Source organism: Aotus nancymaae, unplaced genomic scaffold, assembly GCF_030222135.1.
Source record: "Aotus nancymaae isolate 86718 unplaced genomic scaffold, 86718_ANA_hifiasm-v0.15.2.pri h1tg000011l, whole genome shotgun sequence".
Taxonomy (NCBI): domain Eukaryota; kingdom Metazoa; phylum Chordata; class Mammalia; order Primates; family Aotidae; genus Aotus; species Aotus nancymaae.
In genome coordinates, this window is record NW_026988422.1 from 80,227,923 (window position 1) to 80,251,319 (window position 23,397).

General features: G+C 35.2%; 1 protein-coding gene across 2 annotated transcripts in view; it reads left to right on the plus strand.

Moving 5' to 3' along the window:
- Window positions 1-17,210, plus strand: part of VRK1 (VRK serine/threonine kinase 1) — an 83,878-nt gene extending 66,668 nt beyond the window's left edge. The window contains exons 12-13 of one of the 2 annotated variants that reach the window (XM_012471263.2): window positions 11,443-11,533; window positions 16,973-17,210. In XM_012471263.2, the coding sequence (XP_012326686.2) occupies window positions 11,443-11,533; window positions 16,973-17,004 (123 nt within the window). In that variant the 3' untranslated portion in view covers window positions 17,005-17,210. The remainder of the gene's footprint in view (window positions 1-11,442; window positions 11,534-16,972) is intronic. The other variant, XM_012471265.2, reaches the window with a different exon arrangement.
- Window positions 17,211-23,397: the final 6,187 nt, after the last annotated feature.

Consider the following 23,397-nt stretch of genomic DNA (forward strand, 5'->3'; position numbering starts at 1 on the left):
AACAAAAATTTGTTGTTTTTCATTGCTATATAGTATTCCATATGACTATCCCGTAATTTATTGACACATTCATATTGTTCCAGTTTTTGGTAGTTGTGATAATGCTGTTAAGAACATTATTTTAATTTTGGGGGGAAACATATACATTTATTTCAGGTTGCGTCTGTACATAGTGGGGTTGCTGCAGCATAGGGCTTACTTATGTTCAGGTTTTGTAGATATGGCCGGTCAGTTTTCCAAAGCTGCTATCACAGTTTACATTCCTATCAGTAGCATAGGGGAGATCCAGTGGTTACTGACACTAGCTACTGCATTATATATATTTTCACCTATTTTGGGTGGGTGTGCACTGGTTTGTTTATGGTTTTAATTTAATCTCCTTGAAAAATAGTGATTTGGAACATTTTTGTATGCCTGCCAGCCTTGATAATCGTTTTTTTTTATGAAGTACATTTCAAATCTTTTGCCTATTAAAAAAAAAAATTGGGATTGTCAGCTTTCTTTTGATTTGCCAGAGTTGAATACTTTATATGTATACAGTGTGTGTGTTGCACATATCATCTTCCAGTTAGTGTGTAATCTTTGCACTCTTAATATGGTATCTTTTGATAAGTAAAAGCTCTTCATTTTAATGAAGCTCAGTTTATGAGTCATTTTGTTTATGGTTAATGTTTTTTATATTCTTTTTGGGAATATTTTGTCTACTTTAAGATCATGAAGATATTATGTTATTTTCCAGAAATTTTATCCATTATATTTAGGTCTACAGTTTAACAGAAATTGATTTTGTGCATGGTTTGAGTCAATATTTGTTTTCCTTCTTTTGGTTATCTGGTTCATCTAAACCATTTGTTGAAAAGACTGTCCTGTCCTTACAGCATTGCAGTGGGCTCCCAGGTAACCATGTGTGTTTGAGTGTCTTTCTGGATACCCTATTCTGAACCATTGGCCTGCTTGTCTGTCTTTGTGCCAGTGCCACACTATTTGAACTATTGGCTTCATAATGATACCTGCTAGCATACGTTCTCCAGGTTCCTATTTCTTTAACATTGTCTTTGCTATTCTTGGGTCTTTGAATTTACATATAAACTTTATTAGTTTCCACAAAAATACTTTTGGGATTTTGACCGAAATTGCATTTACTCTGTGGAGCAATTCGGAAAGAACTGACATCTTCTCTTCCATAGATGTAGTAGGCCCCTATAATTATTTAGATGTTCTTCCATTTATCTCAGTTGTGTTTGTAGTTTTCTGTGTCTGTAGAGATAGTACACAACATCTATGTCTGTTTTCTTCTAACTGCTTAATTCTTACTCTTGTTTTTGATTACTTGTGATTATACAGTCTTTATGTCATTTGATTGTCAGCTCTATTTGCTCTGTTTTTTGCTATGTCTAATATATATAAGTTCTACAATGATCGTTGTTTTGTTTAGCTATGCAGTTTCCTTGTTATCCTTTTGTCTTTTAAAAAATCATTTCCTTTATTTTTAAAAAAGTAAGTATTTTTTAATCTGTTTTTTTTAAAGCCTCTGATACATTTTATAAAATTTTCTTCTTTAGGAGAGGAATGTTTTCTTTCAGAGGTGGCGTCTTCAGCTGTCTTTTGCATGTTGTGAGCTTCTGTTTCAGTTTTTCTTGTCTCCTGGTGTTCTTTGTTGGCATGCTTATTCTGTCTTATTCGTATTGGATAAGGATAGCTTTATGTGAATTTACTAGATTATTGGATTCCTGAATCTTTGACTTTCCCGTCTTTGAGAATGTTATTCTTCATAGTTTGGATTTTAGGGGTCAATATATTGTCAATTCGTTTTCTTTGCCTACAGGTACATATTTAGGGGTGGATCTGGTGAACCATAGGCCAAATTATCAGTCTTTTTCCAGTATTTGCTTCTGTTCTCTTTGCCTACACCCAGAAGAAGCAAAAATGTGAGTTTATTAATTCGGGTTGTTCTTAGTTAATCCACAGTGAAAGAAAGACTACATTGGTGATCTCTTCTCCATGGCTTTAGTTCTTTATGTTTTTCTTATTTATGTTCTGTTTTCTCACTGGTTCTGGCAATTCCCTGTTTACTGTTGAAGATAATGATTTTGATTATTCTGCCCTCTTTCTCCAGGTTTCTTCCCAGCCAGGGGAGAAACAAAATTATAGGTCCTGCTTTTCAGGAGTCATTGTGGGCATAGGGAGGGTTTCCTCTTTTCAAGGGGCTTTTTAAGTCTTTTCTCCCCCAGGCTGCCTGACTTACATCTTCTCAATTGGGGGCTACTGGTGAAAAATTTCAGAATGGTGTTGGCTCACATTCTTGGAGTGTCTGACAAACTTCATGGTCATCACTTTTCAAAGGTTATGCTGCGAAGCTATGCTACTTCTGTTTGCTGCGGAAATTTTTCTTAATTGATATTTTGGGTTCATTACTTCAGATTTTAGGTGGAGGGAAGTTGTAAAATCTTAACCTCCAAAATGTCTCTACTCTTATTTTTTTTAACACATTTTAATTTGTTTATGTGTGTGAACATTTAATTAGAATTTATATCCTTTTCTCACAAAAGTAAACAGAACTTGTTTTTACTTTTACCCTCTGAGCTCTCCACAAACCATCTCTCATACTACAATCATCTGGAATTTTTAGTTCTATTTTTTGGTGTCATTTGTACACTATATGTTTTTATTTAGAGTTTATCATGAGTCTAACATATTTTGTGTTTTGTTTGTTTGTTTGTTATCCATGTCCTTTCTCTTGGTTTTATGTTTTAGAGTGTATGCTCAATTTTTTTTTAAAGAAAGCTTCCGAATGGTAAACTTGTAAATTGTAGGAAGTCCAAAAATGTCTGTATTTTTTCCCTAGTTGAAAACTAATGTGACTATGTAGTTTTTAATCGAAGACATTGCTTTGTTGCCTTCTAACTTCTAATTTTCCTGATTTTTGTTGTTTGTTAGATTTCTGTTTTTTCACTCTTGCTTTGAAGCTTCTTGCCTTTCTCTTTGTCCTGGCATTCTGCAGGTACGTGTGCACAGTGTATGTGTTCTAGTTTGTTTTTACACTTCATTCATCTTTCTTGGTACTTGGTGGACCTTTTTCATCTAAAGGCCTAATGCCTGTCTTAAACGCTTGAAAAATTTATTTTCCGTGTATGTTAGCATTTCCTTTCCTTTCCTTCTCTGTTCTGTGCCTCCAGAACTCCTACCACATGAATCTGGGAACTCTGGAAACTAGCTACTTTTCTCCATGTCTGCCAGCTGTTCGACCACATATTTTCCTGTCCTTAACACTCTTCTGTATCTCTCACTTGTTTCATCTGTTTTGCTTTTTAGCCATATTTTTTAGGCATATTTCAGTGGTAGTAGTTATTTTTTTTAACATGCCAGCATATTCTTGTTTTATTGGTAAGATGGCCTCTTAAATCCTTTGAGAATAGTAATTATGAGACTTTTCCATATTAACTGTTTTGGCACAGGGATTAATTGTTCCTTTTGAGTTTAGTGTCTTTCTGTTTTGGTTTTGTAGTTCTGTGATATTGCTTAGATTTTTTTCCAATGTTTATTATCTAGTCCTTTTCTTGTTGTTTGACTAATTTTAATAGGGTATACCTCAGTCTAAATTGGAATGCCTGTTTTCCTGTTAGTTTAATAGAATTTTTATTACAGACATCTACTTCTAGTGATTTCAGAAATGAGTGAAATTTGTGGCCAGATAGCTTGTTTTTTGGATGCCAGGACTCCCTGCTTCTCTAGTTTCTTTTTCTGGTCTGGGTCCTTTAACACACAAGTACCTCAGATCATTTTAATGGAGGTGCTTGTGTAGCTGTGGGTGGCATCCTTGGTTGCATATTATAATAAGATTCACCTGGGAGCTTTTAAGTATCCCACTATCTGGGCTGCACCCCAGACCGAGTAAATCAAAAGCTATAAGGTTGGGACCCTGAAAATTTTTAAAAAACTTCCTAGGTGATTTCATTGTGCAGACATAGTTAAGAATCACTGCATATCAAAATTTGAGTATCTGAATTATAGCTTCCATGCAGAATGCAGTCCTATTGCAAATAGGCATAGCAAATATTGGGCATTTTAGACTTTACATTGTAGCATTTATCAGCCCCATGACCAGCTTTTGCATGTGGGCAGTGATGCACAGATACTGTATTTTGACCTTTGTGTATATAAGTACCTTACCATAAGGAATACATAAGGAAATTTGGTATTATATAAATGTCTTGAATGGTGCCCAGCAGAATTTCTTAAAGTAATGAAAGGACATGCTTGTAAGAAGTACTCAAAATTGAGATCTCGAAGGATACTATTAGATTTATTTTTCTGATATAATGGCCAGTTCTTAGGAAATGTTAAACAGTTATGTGCATTTTTCTTTTTTTTTGAGACAGGGTTTCACTCTTGTTGCCCAGGCGAGAGTGCAGTGGCATGATCTTGGCTCACCACAACCTCTGCCTCCCGGGTTCAAGGGATTCTCCCGCCTCAGCCTTGCAAGTAGCTGGGATTACAGGCGCACACCACTACACCTGGCTAATTTTGTGATTTTAGTAGAGAGACAGGGTTTCTCCATGTTGGTCAGGCTGGTCTCAGACTCCTGACTGCAGGTGATCTGCCTGCCTTGGCCTCCCAAAGTGCTGGGATTACAGGCGTGAGCCACCATGCCCCGCCTCTGTGCATTTCTTTTTAATAATGGATGAGTTTTTTTTTTTAAAGTTCCCATCTTTCTAGTTTCTTGATGACAAGAAAATAACATGGAATTTGAACCTTCTAATAAACTAACATCTCACATCTTTAAAAATTCAGTTTATGGAACAGAGTATTAGGCACATGTGAATGAAGACTGGGTTATATTTTACTTATTGAGTATGTATATTAAAATAGATTATTTTGAATAGTAAATGATTATGAATTGGTAAAAGTTGATTTTGTAGTGCAAGACAAAATGTTAATTACTGTGAAATAAAGACTAAACTGTAGCTCCATCTTGTTAAGACAGAATATAAAAAAAATTCTTAAATAAGTAAAATGTAGCTCCGTAACTTTCATTAAGAACATGTAAGTCAAATTAATGAGTTCATAGTTACCCTTTTTTAAAACCTTAAGCTATTAATTGATACTAAAGGATAATAGGCACTTGACATAAAGCAGAGGACTCCTGACCACCAGAGAATTCTATGTCTGCTGTTTTCTGCCTGTGTGCTTAGGAATCAGGTGTTTTGTGGACATAAGTTTATTGAGGGAAGATCAGGTAGTTTGTTTTTAATAGTAACTCTAATGTAGGCTAGTTTGTTGGGTAATAAACTTGTTCATGTGTTGCTTGAGATCAGTTAACTCCCCACTAGTATATACATAGGTTTTTGTTTTCATTGATGTGTTTATAAAGATTAGCCTCCTTAGTTTTTAGTATTATATTAAATAACTTTCAAAATCTTACATTTTTAATTCTTGAGAATTCCTCAGAAGACTTGATTATACTCAGTACAGGTAGTAGGATATTGACCTTTTAAACTTTAAGTTATCACTGAGCATTTATGTAGTATTCTGTATTCTTTCAGGACCTTTAAATTATTTTTTATGTCTTTTGCAGCATGTCTGTGAAATTTGTTCATAAGCGATGGGACTAAAACTCAGAAGAGGCTAGGTGACTTGTTCACGGCCATGCAATGATGATGATGATTATTATTATAATTATGGATTTAGATAGCATTTTTTCTTAGAGAAGTTCAAGGCATCCTAGTGATTTTAGGCATAAAAATGTTAAAAGCATGACCAGCCACTCATTTGCCTTTTCCTATAAATTGTACTTGAAACATCTTAACTTTGCCAAAAGTTTTCGACCTTAACGGTGCACATCATGGAACCCTCAGAGGAAAACATGAGTGAAGAGGTGTCACATTGACTTTAATCTAGAATAGAATACACTGACATATTAGTCTTCTAGGCCTTAGTTCATCGAATGTCTGGAAACAGCTTTCATCTTGTTAAGTGACTATAGGTTTGATCATATTAAAGTTTCATGATCTCCTTGTAATATGAATGATGTTAGAATCGTGAAAAGCCATTGCTGCCAACAAGTTGGAAATTGAATTTACTGCTTTCAAAAGTGTCATTGGGAGATCTTTCTAGGTTGTGCTTGCTATTATTGTATGACATTTTGATGAAAGTTCTTAAGCATGTAGTACTCCTATAGATCATGTAATCAAGGATTAGCTTGTTTCTCAGCTCATCTACTCGTCAACTGAGTGTGTTTTCTAGGAGAATGGATGACAGTAGAGCTCGAAACCAGCTTTCACTAGTTCCTTAGTAAGCCAAGCTCAGGGGACACAACATGTGCTCTAAAATAAGTGAATAGACAAATTATGCTGACTTTGTGAAGCAGTGCTTTTGCTGAAAAAGAAAAAAAATGTATTTCTCATGGAGTGATCAACCCTAATAGCCAGCCAGATATCTTTTTCCCCTGTTTATTTATTCTGAAAAAGTCTACCATTGTATCAGTATTTTTTGGCACATTTATATAAATTACCTGTAATTTTTGGTACACAATTTTTGGATACTTACAGTAAATTCTTAATTTTTCATGGTATTGTAGGGTGGGATAGCTTGAACTAGTGAAGAACATAGATATTCCAAACTTTGTTTGCCATATATTTAATCATTTCCTTTTGCTAAACTCATTCCTTCAGACCTGTTAATAATTAGCAAAATTGCTTGAGTTGTACTTCCTCTATCTCCAGAGTAGATAACTAAAAATGTTGACAGGAGAGAGATCTAAATTTAAACAAATAGACAACAACAACAAAACCAAGGGTGGACTGTGAGGTAATGTGTGTGGTACATTTACATATGGATTGATACTTAACAGAATGAATTTCCATGGTAGTGGGATTACACTGGACACCTATGTAAGAATGCTCATTTATGGAACCCAAAAAGGATTTCTTATAGTGTTTACATCAAAACAAATAGTTGGCAGAAATTAAACGTGTTTGTTTAATGTTTTTATAAAAGATAAAATTTCTCTTTTCCTTTAATTGTTTTATAGTGTCTGTTTTTCAGCTTGAACATGACAGGGCCAGGCACACAGTAGATGCTTAGTAAGTGTATGGTGGTGATCTTCACCTCTAACCTCTGTTCAGATGGAGATCAGTGCTGTTGTGGAAGAAAATTGCAATATTCATTATTTTTATTATAGTCTTCATCACTGAAACTCATTGAAAATAGTAAATTCTAGCAGATTTTTTTGTTGTTTTGAGACGGAGTCTCACTCTGTTACCCAGACTGGAGTGCATTGGTACGATCTTGTCTCACTGCAACCTCCACCTCCTGGGTTCAAGCAGTTCTGCTGGGGTGACAGGTGCATGCCACTACACCCGGCTAATTTTTGTATTTTTAGTAGAGACAGTGTTTCGCTATGTTGGCCAAGCTGGTCTCAAACGCCTCATCTCAAGTGATCTGCCCACATAGGCCTCCCAAAGTGCTGGGATTATAGGCCTGAGCTACTGTGCTGGGCCTCTAGCGGGATGTTTTTAGGTTATTCGTCAAATTCATCTGTCTCTTTAAGTCATTTATTCATTTTGTAACTCTCCATCTTTTTATTTCTTCTCTTTTTAATTATATTTGACCTTTGTCTGCATTTTCTTAAAACATATCTGTAATTAATGTCCACTTAAATATTAACAGTTTTTGGGAGACTTAGAGGAAGATGTGAAATTATCTCTTTATTACAATAATAGTTGAATAGTTACTCTACAGGTGCACATTTGTATGTGTGCAAAACACTGTGCCAAGCTCGTTGAGGTTTAGAAAAATGAGGAAAACCATAGTCCTTGCCCTCAGGGAGCATACGTAGTAAGAAAGAAATAGAGGAGGTTATGGAATTAGTTTACATGAAGTACACAAGTGTGTGTACTATAATATGACTCTAGAAAAAATGCATTAAAAACACAGCAACTAGAAACTGCTGTTGCCTGCTGTAAGTTCACATAGGGAGACAGCATAGTTCTGTGGAAAGGAAATTGCAATAAGAATAAAGAGCTCTGAGTTCAAGTCTTTTTGCCACTACCAGCTGAGAAATACTGAGCACATTCTCTTTGGTTTTTTTCTTTCCATTGCTTCAGTTTTTTTCTGTCTGTATAGTAGATTTTAACTAAATCTATCAGTCAGTTTCATAAATATTGTGGTATAATAACATATTTGTTTTACCTTCATAGAAGATGTGTCTTATCTTTTTCTTTTACTTACTGCTGAGTAATATTCTATTTTCAACCACTGTTAGGGAATGTAATAATTTAATCAAATAAAATAAGATTAACTGATTAATGCAATCACATGGACTGATTAGTGCGGTATTTAAAGTTCTTTATTCTATGACATATGTGCTATATGGAGCATTTTAAAACTTTAGGCCATATGGTCTAAATTTTTAAAGTAAACATGTAGACTTTTGTCGTAAGGGATGGGCAAAACCCAAGTAACACTGCCTGAGTACTCATCTCTTTTGGAGATAACCATGAATCTGATTGGCTTTTCTTAGAAGCTGTTGAAAGCATCTAGAGGTGATCTTTTGATGCTTAACTTGGGAAGCAAAGACTTGGTCTTTGGTTTTTGCTTCTGAAGTTTTTTTTTTCTCTTTTCTATTAAAACAGCTTTAAGCTTATAGCAGGTCTCCAATCAGTGTTTAGACTATTAGTAAATTATCAGTTCAAATGCATCTAGCCTATTTGTCTTCCTGTTTCTAAATTGGAAGTGAGAAGCTGCTAATTAACTAAACTTTAGGCTAGCATATCTGAACAACTCAAAAATATAATGTGTAATATATATGCTAGTGCCCTTTGAAATAAATCTAATTTTTAAAGTTATTTTAGCTGTGCTGAATTAAAAGAATATTCTGTTTATTTTATAATTTGCTCTAGTATATCATACAATGTTTTGGTTTCCTATTAAACACAAATAAAGGCACCTGTGAGACCTGATGCAGAATGTGACAAAATCAGAGATTAGCATAGTCACTTTGTGAAGCCATTTTTCTGTTCAAAAGGAACCAAAATATGCTCTATCTGAAGCCTAAGGATGTTGACAAATAAAATGAAGCATTTGGAAATTTTTAGAAGGAAGACGCTGGCAGCAGATTGCTTAGAATTTTACTCACTGCCTTTTAAAATGAATAACAGATACTACCAAACTTGAAGCATTTTATTTTGGTTTTTTAATTGGTCTGTAGACCACTGTCCCTTTCTATCCAGACTACATACATTGATGGAAAAGTTGGGCAGAAGTTACCTGGCTGAAGTGTGGATTAATGCAGTAGAGTGCTTTACCTAATGCATATTGCCTAAAGCACAGGTGTTTCTTTTGTTGGTTGAATACTGTCTGATTTTCCTTCCTATGTAATTTACCTGCATGGAGACTAAGAAAGCCCCCTTCTATTAAATAAGCTTGAAAACTAGATGAATACACTTAGGCTCTTGGGTAGAATGTATTGGATAGCTAGCTCCCTTTATAATGAGCATTTAAAAATCAGCCCTCCAAAAACTGGAAAATGCGTTCTCTGCTGTATGGAAAGCAATATAGCACTGAAATATTCCTCCTTAATTTTGGTCTGAACGAACAAAAGTGTCTGTGTTTATTCCTGCCTAATGCATCACAAATCTGCTGACATGCTAACCTTGGAGTCTTGGCTGGCGTTAATCAGGCCTGTGCACCGGCAGGAAAGATGTACCTAATGCACTCCATCAGTGCAGTTTGCATATGGAAGTTCTCACAGGGGAGCTGCCCTGTGCCAGCTGAGGGTTACCTGCCCACTGCAGTTATTGTATGTAATTATCGAACCAATCTGTTCAGCCCAGCAGGGTTTAGATGGTAATCATGAAGCAACACTTTGGAAAAGAAAGATGTAAGGCATTCTCTCCTTTTCTCATCAGTTATGTGAAGTTATAGCCACTCTCACAGTTATTTTTGAGAGGCAATACCTCCATATACAAATCTGCTAAGTGAATGCCTTTTAAAGTTTTTCAAGGTTTAGTCAAGTTGTTATTTTTGTACATGTGAAGCATTTTCTTTAGGAACATGGTGGGTATCTCTGAGTTCTAATTTTCCACAGCCACCTTAAGAATGTTTTGAAACAGTGGGATTAATTGTAATACATAGATAATAACAGTTCTGACCATTTGGAGATTTTAAGATAATGTGGCTTGAATAGAGTTCAGCTTTCCCATGTAGTTCTCTTTGGAACAGAACCCATGGTTGCCATTAGGAAAAGGAACAATGTGCTGTCAGCAGGTATTATCCTCTTTTCTATCTGTACACAAAATGGCCTGCAGCAAGGAACCTTCTGAGATGAAGTTTAACTTATTGTTAATTGTTAGAAAATATAAATGAGGACATTCTGTTGCATTGTGAACCTGTGAAATTTGGGGCATATCAGATGGTTTTCTAAATGATACAGACTTATTTTAGGCAACCAAGAGAAGCTTTGGATTAAAATTTGGATTTCAACCTATTTAAATTTGAAACTACACAAGATAAAGTTATATAAAAAATTCAAAGTTTTGTATTTATTACTGATGTCCCTCTATAATTTTACCTATGTATAGAGATGCTGGAGAATTTAGAAACTTCACACAGAGCTGGGTATGTTAAAAAATGTTGTATACTGGTAGAAAGTAATAAAATGAAATTGAAGGACCATTTGGGAAGAATGGATGGTGACAGAATATAAGCACTGACTCCTAAATAACACTTCACTAGAAAAATAGGACAGGCCCAAAAGAATATGGGAAATCCAGACGGTTTTTGATATTTTAGGAGAGCTTTGTACTTTTAGGACTATTCATTTACTGTAAGGTTGATGGCCCTTTTAAACTTTTCATAAAAAGTATGCTAAAAGAGAAACATTTATTACAAGTTTTCCATTATTGATTCATAAATAGAATTTTACCACCAATGTTATGTGGTACAAACACTGATGCAATGTATGGGGCAAGACATATATTTTTTCCATTTATTAAATAGATTCTCCACCTCACCCACATTGTATAATGTGAAGAGTATCATTGGCCTGAGTGGTGATAGCGAGTTTGTAAAAAATTTTGTTTTAGAAGAGTTTCTGTATGATCAGTCCTTATGGTTAAAACATAGCTTTCAATAATGAAGTATATAAAGCATAAAAAGTTGGAGGTGGATATAACAAATATACCTACCATCTGGGTTGATTGTCTAGCTGAAAGTTCTCTGACTCCCCTTTTCTTTTATCCCTCATCCATTCCTTTAGGTAACCACTATCCTGAAGCTGAGAATATTCTTCCTGTGTGTTTTGACACACCCACACTTACACACACACACCTACCCACCCACCTACCCACACACACACACCAATATGTGACAAGTTTGTCGTTTACTTGACTGTCAGACCATATCTCTTTTTCTCTCTCTCTCTCTTAAATTTTTATATGTAAGAAGCGAAAGAAAGAAATTGAAGTAAGCAAGGAATCTGGTGTTGAAGATATGGAATGCTCAAATACACAGACAGAGGAGCCCATACAGACCCGTAAGTTGAACAGTTTTGCCTAGCTGCTTCCATATGTAAACATACATTTCATTTCCTCTCACTAGATGAGGGGTCAACTATTTGGGTCATGACCTTTTGATTTTATAATAAAATACCATAAGATCTTTAAATGGTCTGTATCGCAGTGTGTTTTGTACACACATTAGATTATTTACTCTCCACAATAATTATAAAGTTGAGACCGGGAAGTTTCCTTCATTTTGCAGATTTGGATGGCAGAGCTGCCAGGCATGGTGACGTGTGCCTGTAGTCTCAGCTACTCAAGAAGCTGAGGCAAGAGGATCGCTTGAGCCAGGAGTTTGAGTCCAGTCTGGGCAACACAGAAACCCCATCTCTAAAATACAAATGAATAAAATAAATGACTGAGCTGTTGTGAAAGGGTTAGTGATAGACCAGAACTCTTAACTCTCAGGCTAATATCTTTTCACTTCCTCAAATTGATCCCACATAATTCTGGTTATGATAGTGAGTGTCAGGGGTCAGACATGGGCTTATTGCAACTGATCTGCCTGATTGTTCCTTATAAAATTTGTCAACTTCTTTTTTTCTGAGCAAGTTAAGAGGAAAGGAATTAAGGCTTTGTGGATGATGACTTTTCAAAGTTCTCAAAGCAAAAAAACAAGGTATGAAGTCATTTCTGAGATGGCTTATAAACTGGCACTGAAGGTACTTCAGTAATGGAGTAGTTCCAGAAATGACATTAGCAAAGGCAACATCTGCAAAGAGCAGAACTAAGTTGGACTTTGGTCTGATATGTTTAATAAACTGCCAGCCAATGTGTTCCAGGATTCACATGATACGATGATGTACTTGACTCAATACGGAGAGTTATTCAGTGTGGCCCACAATACATTTTTTTTTAAAGGTTTCTCCTGTCTGCCTTTTTTTGAATTATTATTTTGTTCATCCTGAAATAGTTCTTGTTTCTAACAGAAAAGACTTATTTTTTATTTTTAAAAAAACCTTTTTTTTAAAAGCATAGGCGCCATATTGAGTAAGACCACCAGTTTGTTTTCCCTTCCTTTTGCTAGTGGCATCAGTGCATGTTTGTGGAAAGCAAAGTGTTCAACTTTCAAAGAGAATCATTTTTGGCCTGATTTTATTACTATGTTCTTTGTTACATATTATGATTAGAATATCCTTTGGTTTAATCTGCTTTAACCAAAGAATACTTGAGGTATCTGAAGAGGGAATATATAACTTCACACTGAAGGCGAAAGGTTTTGAAGTAGTCCCTCTCTTTTTTCTGCCGCTGTTTTCCATTCACTACTGTCTTTTTTTCCCTCTTCCCCTGTCATATTCATTTTATTATTAGGAAGTGAGGAGTCCCAAGGAGCAATACATCGAAGCATGTCTCAGCCAGAGGCTAGGTGCAGCAGCTATGACAGTGAGTGGGAACAAAAGGAGCATTTATAAAGATACAGTAATATTCTTAAAAAACAATCCCTTAAATTTTAAAACTGGCAAGTTTTGTTTTGGTAGATCCTGAATTGTTTTAGTGAGATTGACGCTCATTAAGTCTAAGACAGTCTCAGCTGCGCATCAGGAAGACTCATTCCTCTTGACTGCCTGGACATCATTTGTTACCTGCACTTTGCTTAATGAACGTCAAAGGTTTTATTTTGATAGATAAATGCTTTTAAATTCTAGTATAATTATGAAAATTTTTTAACCTAAATTTTTAGTGTAAGGTCTTCTACTGATGGTTTTTCCCATGAAAAATTTACTTTCCCCCTCCTGTTCATAAAATGGAGACTGCTTTTGTTGGTATTGATTTTGGACCATTCCTGAGGAATCTTTAGAGAAAGCATGACTAGTCAAATATATTAGTATTTTTGTTATCTTATTAATGAGAAAAGAGTAAAGTCATAAATAATTTAAGAAGAACAATTCAGTTTGTTTGACATAAGTTTTTAAGAAGATAAAGAATAATCAGATTCACCCTTATTCATATAAACGCAGAATTACTTTTCTTAAAATGCCGTTTATTTCCCCCATTACAGTTCACTTTTTTCCCCCTTAAGTACAAGGCAAGTTAAGGTATTTTGCTATCAAAATAATAATAAGTGAGAGAAATATTATCTGATGGTAAAATGTTATTGCTTCCAGCAAAAAAAGCCAAGAGTTCATGTAAATGTGTATTTTAAAATTTATCCATTTAAAGTAACTTGAAGGAGAAGACAAATTATTACATTTGATTTTTAAAAAATTTTCAAGATATATAATACAATTCAGCGAATTCTGTGTTTTAGGGCTTTAAGATTTTCTGTCATAAACATGTTTCAAGAATGGTTACCTCTAACAGCAGCCTTAGAAATGTCAGTTTCTTCATTAACAATTTTATTTTCAAACACAATTTATGATTTACAATATGGTAAGAGATTTTTCTCACTGTGATCTTTCATAATACTGTGCCTAACAAAATGGGAGCAACTTTCCTTTAATATCTATTTAGACCATTTTAAAAACGTGTATAATTTTCTTGATACACCTGAACTCATTTTGAATAGTTGGGGGTCTATTGTGTAAGAACACATTCTGAAAGCTTTCAAAATGTGTATTGTGTACGTTTTCTCAAAGAGAGGAGGTGATGGGATGGTTTTCAAGAAGAACAGAGGCCTCTAATCCTTTTATTTTAATGCAAGGCATAATTTTTACCAGTTGAGAAAATTTGGTTATTTGCTGCAAGTAATTTTTCCCCTTACAAAATGATAGCCTTTAAAAATCATACATATTCTGGCATTTCAAAATCATGCCAATATTTCAGAATTGTGCTAAAAATTAGCTAATATAGCCATGATATTTATGGCTGGTGTACTTTCCCCCTCCTGTTCATAAAATGGAGACTACTTTTGTTGGTATTGATGTTGGACCATTCCTGAGGAATCTTTGGAGAAAGTATTTTTTGACTAGCCAAAAAGTAGGTATTTTTAAGGGAACCCTACAAAGAAATTTTCCATCTTTTTTTCCCTACTGCATTACAGAACCATAGAAGAACATCCCAAACTTGTATGTTATTTTCCACATATCAAATTATTACATTAGTCTTATCATTGGAGCCTTTGCCAGTAGTGTATATTAGGAAAATGATTATATTTTAAATTAAAGAAATAAGATTTTTTTCTGTAACAATCAGAATTGATTATTAGGGAAAATATTGAATTGATATATGCAACAAGGTGCATAGGACTGATTATATAAATCCCAGGCAGTAATACCACTTTCAGTTGCAGTGAGAAACTTTAGATTGACGGAGGTAAGCAGCAATGATACTTAATTTCAGAGTAAAATGGCAAATTAAGACATTAATGAGAATAGTGCTATTTAAATATAGCTCTATAGTTGTTACTTTAGTGTTCTTTGTAGTGTGGTTAAAGATTGAAAATGTATTGAAAGGAGATATAAGTATTGATTATTGACCTTGATTTTGTAATACCCCTTTATGCCCATCTCTCTATCACAACATTTTCAGTTTTCTGTGCAGAATTAATTTCAAATTTCTTGAAACAGGCCAGGCGTGGTGGCTCACACCTGTAATCCCAGCATTTGGGAGGCCAAGACGGGCAGATCATTTAAGGTCAGGAGTTCAAGACCAGACTGACCAACATGGTGAAACCCCTGTCTCTACTAAAATACAAAAATTAGCCAGGCATGGTGACAGGTGCCTGTATTCTCAGCTACTCTGGAAGCTGAGGCAGCAGAATCACTTGAACCCAGGAGGCGGAGGTTGCAGTGAGCCAAGATCACGACACTGCACTCTAGCCTGGCGACAGAGCGAAACTCCTTCTCTAACTAACTAACTAACTAACTAACTAACTAGCTAACTAGCTAACTAACTAACTGGTTTCTTGAAATAAAAACCTAAAAGTCTATGGTGGGGTATTTTTTTTTTTTTTTTTGAGACGGAGTCTCGCTCTTGTTACCCAGGCTGGAGTGCAATGGCGCGATCTCGGCTCACCGCAACCTCCGCCTCCTGGGTTCAGGCAATTCTCCTGCCTCAGCCTCCTGAGTAGCTGGGATTACAGGCACGCGCCACCGTGCCCAGCTAATTTTTTTGTATTAGTAGAGACGGGGTTTCACAATGTTGACCAGGATGGTCTCGATCTCTCGACCTCGTGATCCACCCGCCTCGGCCTCCCAAAGTGCTGGGATTACAGGCTTGAGCCACCGCGCCCGGCCGGTGGGGTATTTTTAATAGAAGGCTATGTTACAGAAATTGAAGAAAAAAACTCAAATTAGAAGGCTATGTTACAGAAATTGAAGAAAAAACTCAAATTTTAAAATCAATCATAGTACAATACATAGGGTATGTATTATGAGTGGCAGAAAAAAAGGATATTCATATAGTTTGCTGTCATTGAACTGTATGGTGATTATATAGAAACTATATATAATTTGGAAAAATTAAAAATGCTAGTTTTGAAACTGACCTCTATGTTAAGTAAGTAAACCCATGATCAGAAAACCTTTAGATATATGTAGTAGAATTTTGTTCCACATTCAAAGAATGTTTTGTACTTTTGAGAAAAGAATTATTGATCTTTTTGTTTTTTTGTGCAGTCATTGATTAATTGTGAGCACCATGCTTTCCCTCACTCTGGTGGCTCTGCTGTTTCCTGGCAGAGCGTAACATGCAACAGTGGGAAGGAAATGGCCCTGCATCTTTTGGCAGCACTAGGGAGCCATGATCAGGCTGACTGTTGTGCCCAGAGATGGAGTAGGAGTAGTAGGTGGGGTGAAATGTCTCCTTGGTGCGGCAGAATTCCCATGCCCCCAATAGAGAGTCACTGATTTATTCCAAACCAAGAATAGTTAGATAGAAGCTATCATAAGGGACTTAGACCAGTATCACATATGATCCTTTTCTAGGAGGCTACTCATTTGGGATCTGCATAATTCCTAGTGGAAAAGAGATTCCATTTCAGAATATCCCAGTACTCTCCTGCCTAAAGGCTGTAGGTAATAGGCTTTAAAAAGCAACTCATTCCCTTGCTTTTCATAACATGCATGACCTCATCTCTTCCCCCTAAGGAATGAATGCTTATCTGTATTGCTAAAGTTTATATGTGTGGAGATACTATTTTAAATTTTACAATAAATGTAAATTTTGGAGAAAATGATTTCAGTATTAGTAAAAATTGGACACATTTTATAAGTCGAAGGATTTTTACATGGCTTAAGACTAGAAGGTAGGTTTCATCAGCTTTTTTTTTGACATACTAAAAATTGACCCAATTTTCTAAGATTTTCAGGGTGTTAGCATTTATACCTTTGTGTGTCAGTTTTATCTTTGCAAATCACCAGACTTAATTCGATTTTAAAATGTTAATAGCTGTATTTAGGGATATTTATATTTCTGTTCTTTTGCTTTCGTAAATTATTGATTAATGATTTAAGTTTCTTTGATTTGTCTTCAAGGTTCAAGAACCAGAAAGAGAGTCCAGAAGTAATTCAGATGCTGTGAACGAACTTTTCTTTTCTTTGCTTTCTTTTGACTTTTTTCTCCTTTTCTATTTGAAAGTGTTTTGTTTTCATGTGAGTCTTGCAAAGTGGAAGTACTAATTAAATACCCGTGTGTTTGGAAAACATAAACTTTTTTATAAAAATAAATATTTTGTACAATTTATTAAAGGCTAATTTATGAAATTTCAAAATCTTCAGGTTGTACTCCTTAAGTTATTCCAAAGCCATATGTTTTTGATGTTTTGGAGTACATATATAAGAAAATTACTATGACATGCACTTTTCTAATCATTGTACATTTCTCAGAGTGGATAAAAATGTTTGACAAAGTCCTCACTTTTAAGGAAATGCAAAGCTTAAAATAAAAATCTCTTTTGTTTGATACAAGTGCACAATATGTTGTGGCCATAAGGTTTGGTTTGTATTCATTTTGTTCTGTTCCAGAATCTTTTATTAAGCACCTGCTGTATGAGACAGGAGGTACAAAGATGAGAAAGGAATATGTAATAAAAAGTGGAGTAAGCATATCCATGAGGGAGAAAATCTACAAAGGTGAAAGTTAGATTACATAAGAATTATGTCAGTATGCGAGCTGTATGACAAGAAAACCAGTGATAAATGATCAAGTGGTGTGTGATTAAACATTGTGTGAAGACTGGCTTCGTCTAAGGAAGTCCTATGGCTAGAAATTAATATATCTAGTCTATTGTTAATTCACAGGAGTTTATTTTTCTTAAGGTTTCTCTTTCATAGCCTGTAATATTTGTACAGTAAACCAAGCACTTCAGAGTTTCAGTGATGAGAAATTTTAAGATCTGGAATTTTTTAAGTTTTCTGGGAACAAAAGCTTGGAATGTTAACATATTTATGAACAATTTCAGGATTAATTCCTCAAATTTTACTTGGTTAGAGAATTTGGGATCGGACTATGTTTTCTAATGGGTGGTATACCTTACCACTTATAACGTGCACAGTGTGTTTAGAATGTATATGGACATAGTTTCGTTTAAATATTTAAGTATGTTAATATGTATTCAGTATACAGCTAGCACATTAAACTGGTGATTTCTCTGCTACTTAGGACAAGCCTAAAGTAGGTATTTCAATTTATAAAAGCAAGTTGATTTGAGGGAAAAAAAATAAATAAATGTACAGGTGGAATATGGACATACCAGAAATGGTCAGGATGGTACCAAGTTTGAGAAACTATGAACCAGTATAAAGACTCTTTTTAACTTCTGGCCCTCTTATGTGGCTATTCAGTTGTCATGTGAAGCATTTATCACCAAAATGGTTAGATACTGAAAAACGCAAAACCTCTGCAGACTTTCCTTTGAAGATTAACCTTTTAATGCCTCCTGAAGTTCTAGAGCTACATATCTTTACGGATTAGGATATTTGATTTTGGGCAGAGGCTCCTCCTGCTTTCCATAGAATGTTAGGTTTTAGTACTCATCAGTGTTAATGTCCTCAAGTTTATTTGTAACACCTAAATCAGCTCTCAAATTCTCTTTTACACACATTAATGCTTAAAATAGAAGAAAACGTGTGTGGTGTGTTTTTCTTTATATTACCGTAGCCGCCTTATTTTTCAGAACACAAAAACATAGGAAAACTTGTTGGTTAAATATTAAGAAAACAAATATTTCCTCACATATTGTTTTAAACAAGTGGTGGCATTTTTTTTAACGTTACCATATTGGCGGGGCTACAGAAATTAATGAAAAACTACTAGCCATAGTAACCAGTTTGATTTGTTAGCTACATCCCTCGTTCCGCTATTTTATTCCCTACCTTGTACAGTTTTTTTTTATTCCCCTTTTAAGAAATGGTTAAGCAACCTTGTCATTCAGAGTTATTTTTTTTCTTGTCCTTTTCAGTTCTATGTTTAGTATTTTTATTTTGCATTGCTTTTATTTTCTTTCTAATCCCTGAATGGAGTGGATTTGCCATTCTTTGTTCTCCTTTCACAATCCAGCTTGCATATTCTAACGTGTTAGTTCCATTTTCTCCTGCCTTCTCTGCCATTTTCCTTAGGTCCTTACTGAGCTGAGGTTTTTTAGTCTGTTGAGGATCAGCACCACTGCCAGGCTCTTGTCCTTCACACAACAGGATGTATATGTGCTCTACATTTTCTAGAAAGCAACTGATAAGTCTTTGGTAATTGACTAAGCCCTGAAGTGAAATAGCTTCTAGGTGTTCTTTAATAGTGATCTAAGACAAATCAAACACTAATAAGCCAGTTATAAAACCCTGATTATCTCTTTGAATTACTAAATTACGTGTGCATATAGAGACCCAAGTTGCATAGCAATAAAGTGGCAGAAATATAAATAATTTATTTGTATTTGTGTAGGGCGATATATATGTCCACAGTTGAACATTATATGTTTGTTTATTCTTTAAAATTTAATGTTCTATATTTTTGGATTATAAGAGTGTTTTAATAATACATGACCATCTAAAATAGTTTAGAATATACAGAAAAGTATCAATAGACAAACCAGCCATAATACTACCACCCACAGGCAACCACTATTAATGTTTTGACACATTTTCTTCTGGTCATTTCCTTGTATTTTTATCTTTAAATAGTTATACTTCATATACAACTTTATATTCTGCTTTTAAAAGTTAACATTAAATACTTTTTATATTATTATACTTCATGAATGTAACTTCTGTGTTTTCTCAGCTTTTTTTTATGGATTTCTGATACTTTCATGACCATTTTCATAATATTGTTTCCAGTATTGGGATATTATAAATTATTTTTGAACAAAATTAGGCAGAAGTCTTCATTGACATATATGAATATTCTTAGATTTTCAAAAGGGAACCACTAGTCAAAGACTTTGAAATGGAAAGTTGTGGATGCATATTATTAAATTGCTTTGCAAAAATCTATCTGTTAACACTTCGCCCAGTAGTTCTGAGTGCCCAGCCTATATTTTTGTCATTTTTGAGGAATATAGACTGAAAGTTGGTGTCCCCTGCATTGTTCCTGTGTTTAAGCCTAACCCCTAAGATGATGGTCTTTGGAGGTGGGCCTTTGGGAGGTTGATTAGGTCATGAGGGTGAAGTCTTCATGAATGGGATTCTTGCCTTTATAAGAAGACTCAGGAGAGAGATGATGCCTGTCCCTGTCATGTGACCATCTGCAAACCAGGAAGATGGCCCTCGCCAGGAATAGAATCTGGCAGAAATTCTATTTCTCAGCCTCCAGAACTGTGTGAAATAAATGTTTGCTCTTTAAGCTACCCAGACTAACACATTAAGTTTTATTTTTATAATTTGATAAGGTAAATTTTCTTTTTTATTGCTAGTGCACCCAAACCTTTATTTGTAAACTAATCACTCTTTCCTATTTTATGTGTTGGTATGTACTGTTTATACAGTAATGACCTTAACTCTTTGCCATTTTTGTTGCTGACTTTTCCCCTTTTATTTTTTGTGTATATTTTTAATTTTTATAAAGTTTAGCTTTTATGGCTTTAATCTATTGATCTTTCATTGTAATTTCTGCAACTGTTTTAAAATATTTTTTGTCCAGAAATTAGAAATATTTACCATGGCATTCTCTAGGCTTTTTTTTGTTTTAATACTTCTAAATTTTTAATCCAAATGGAATTTAGTTTGGTATATGTGTGCTATAAGGTGAGGATCACAAAGATTTTCTTTCTAAGCAGCTAGCCAGTAACTTCAGTACCATTTGTTAAATAAATGATCTCTCCCACCCCTCCTCCACCCTGGTTTGTGATGCCGGCTTTATTATATACTCTTGTTTCTAGACTATCTGTTCAATTTCATTGATCTGTCTGTTCTTATGCTAGCACCACACTGACTTAATTAATGCCATTTTACTTATTAATTCTAATTTATCGCTCAAGCCACATTAACAGAAATCAAAATTCACTTATGATCCTACCACCACTACAGAAATCTAACTCTTGTCCTTTGGCTGTGTTAGTCCTGTTTTCATGCCTGTTTAATTTTTTAGTTGTAACAGTTGCATGGATAAAATTTTGTAGTTTTTTAAAGTTCCACAGGTTATTCTGTACTCTTTTAATTTATTAAGTTCTGATGCAGAAAGTACAAGTCACACTAAAGAATTAATATTATAAAAGGGTCTTGATATGCAGATAGCCTCATACACTATATTAGTAATGGTATGTAGTCTACTGCTGACCAGATGTTTAGACAACTCTATCACTTGTGTGTTACACAAAATGCTTACTATTTCCACTGTACTGAGGATGTGTTCATACATACAGTGGTGAGTTTATTATGGCATAGCATTTTGCAATTTATGAATAGCATTCGCGTTTGTGTAGTTTGGCTTGTCATGAAGTTCCCAGTAAAGTTTCTGCATTGAGAAAATTCAGTTTCATTTGTAAACCACTACAAATGATCTTCAGGAAACCCTCTTCTTTAACTTAGTTAAGTCCAATGTTAGAACATTGTTCTGAGATGTCAGCAGTGTGAGTGGAGATGATAATATAATCTTTGTGCCTGGGATGCAGCAGGGAGGAGTGAATCCAGAGTATGTGGAGAGGGTGAAAGAGTAGTCTGAATGCTATTTCCACTTTCCTCTGTGTTGCCTTTCTGCTTCTGATATAGAAGCCAGTGAAAAACCATCACGGGTATTTAAAATGAACACCTTATAACACCTGGACAACAGTTTCTTTAAAAGTGGAAAAATTGCTGTATTCAATATTCTCTCTGGCCTTTACACAAAAATCATAGTTCAGAAATTCGTGGTGGTCCTTGGTATAATTCTCAGATGTGAGAAAGATCCCTACACACTTTTGTAGACTTTCCCCATAAGGGACCAATATGTGTTAGTACTTAAAGTACAGCTACTGAAGGGTCTGCTAAACTTGAAGACTGGAAAGTTACAGGACAGTATATTATATTTCAGGGAAAGTTACAACTGGGAAGTGATACTACTAGATTGCCTGGTGAAGAGAGAAAAACTTCTTGAACTTTTCTAGGTAGAGAAATGTACCTTCAAGGTTCTTAGGAAGACCTTTGATGTTGTGGACATTTTAGTTCTCCCTACTCCTTCCCCCGCCCCAACCACAAACATCCCAACTTTGTTCTCCTGCCTTCATTTATTTCATTAACTATTATAGAACATTATGGTGCAGACATGTGAGTCAGTTTAACTGGAGGAGTAATATGTACATGCCAATCTGCTTATCATTGTAATTGCAGAAGTATATGATTTAGTCCCTGTGTACCTCCCACCCCAAGTTTCTAGTCCAGAAATCCTTGGCAGATAAAGTTATGGCAAAGTATTAGGTTGGTGCAAAAGTACAGTTTTTGCCATTTAAAAAATGTAGTGTACCCTAGCATTCATAGAGTAGGCTCATTTAGACATTTCTTAAGATATGAGGAGTACAGTTGCAATGGGGTTTTTTTTTTTTTTTAAAGTTTCTACCTAGACTTTTGAAAGAGAAGTGGTCTGTATTCCAGGTGCTGCAGCCCCAAAATAAGTCTTTGATATGTCATGCAAAGTGTTCAGAAAGCAAAGGTGGTTGAAATTACATCAAAATGGTTTCCAAGGCCCTGTCTTCCTGTAGAGGTCAGAGAAACCACAGCCTGCAAAAACACAAGTTTGAGGTCAAGAATCTAAAACACCTGCTGTTCCCAATGAACTGTGTGATGCACATAGAAAGTGTTTGGAAGGGAGGGTCAAGCTAAGTGAACAGTCGTGATAATACCTGGTTGGTCTTGTAGCGCAAAATTGAGGGGAAATATGAAAGTTTAAAAAAAATTCTTTTTTTGGTGTTATTGTTGATATCCCTATTTGAATGTGAAGTCCCTAACACAAAGAAGCAGGCTGCCTTTCGACTGCATTTACTGCTCTTGATGACTCCAGTTGTGTGTAAATATTAGAAAACAGCAGGGTCCTGCATTCCAAGAATCACTTGAGCAGTGCCACGAAGACAAGTGTCCTTACTGGTATTGTAGTCATACTCCCAAGCTCTCCTGCTGTTTCTAATCTGTGCGCACAGCCGTGAAAAAACTGGACTGACATTTACAGGCACAGCAGGGAGACACTTGACTAGGGAATGTTAAAGACTACAGTACCTCCAATTCAAAGTGGCCACCACACATGATAAATCTTCACAGGAGAGCCAGTCTGCACTTCAGCTGATGCCATAATGAGGGTATCTGTAATGAAGCAAAAAGCAGAACATTTTTTTCTCTAAACTCAGCTTTTTAGCAGATATTTATTGTTGTCTTTTCTAGACCTAAATATCTAAAGGAAAAATCTAATTCTGCATAGGTGGCGGATCTATTCATTTGAAACTGTGCTCTTCGGAAGGTCTGTTTGCTTCTATCCTCACTGTTCAGTCCTTACTAGGGCTTTA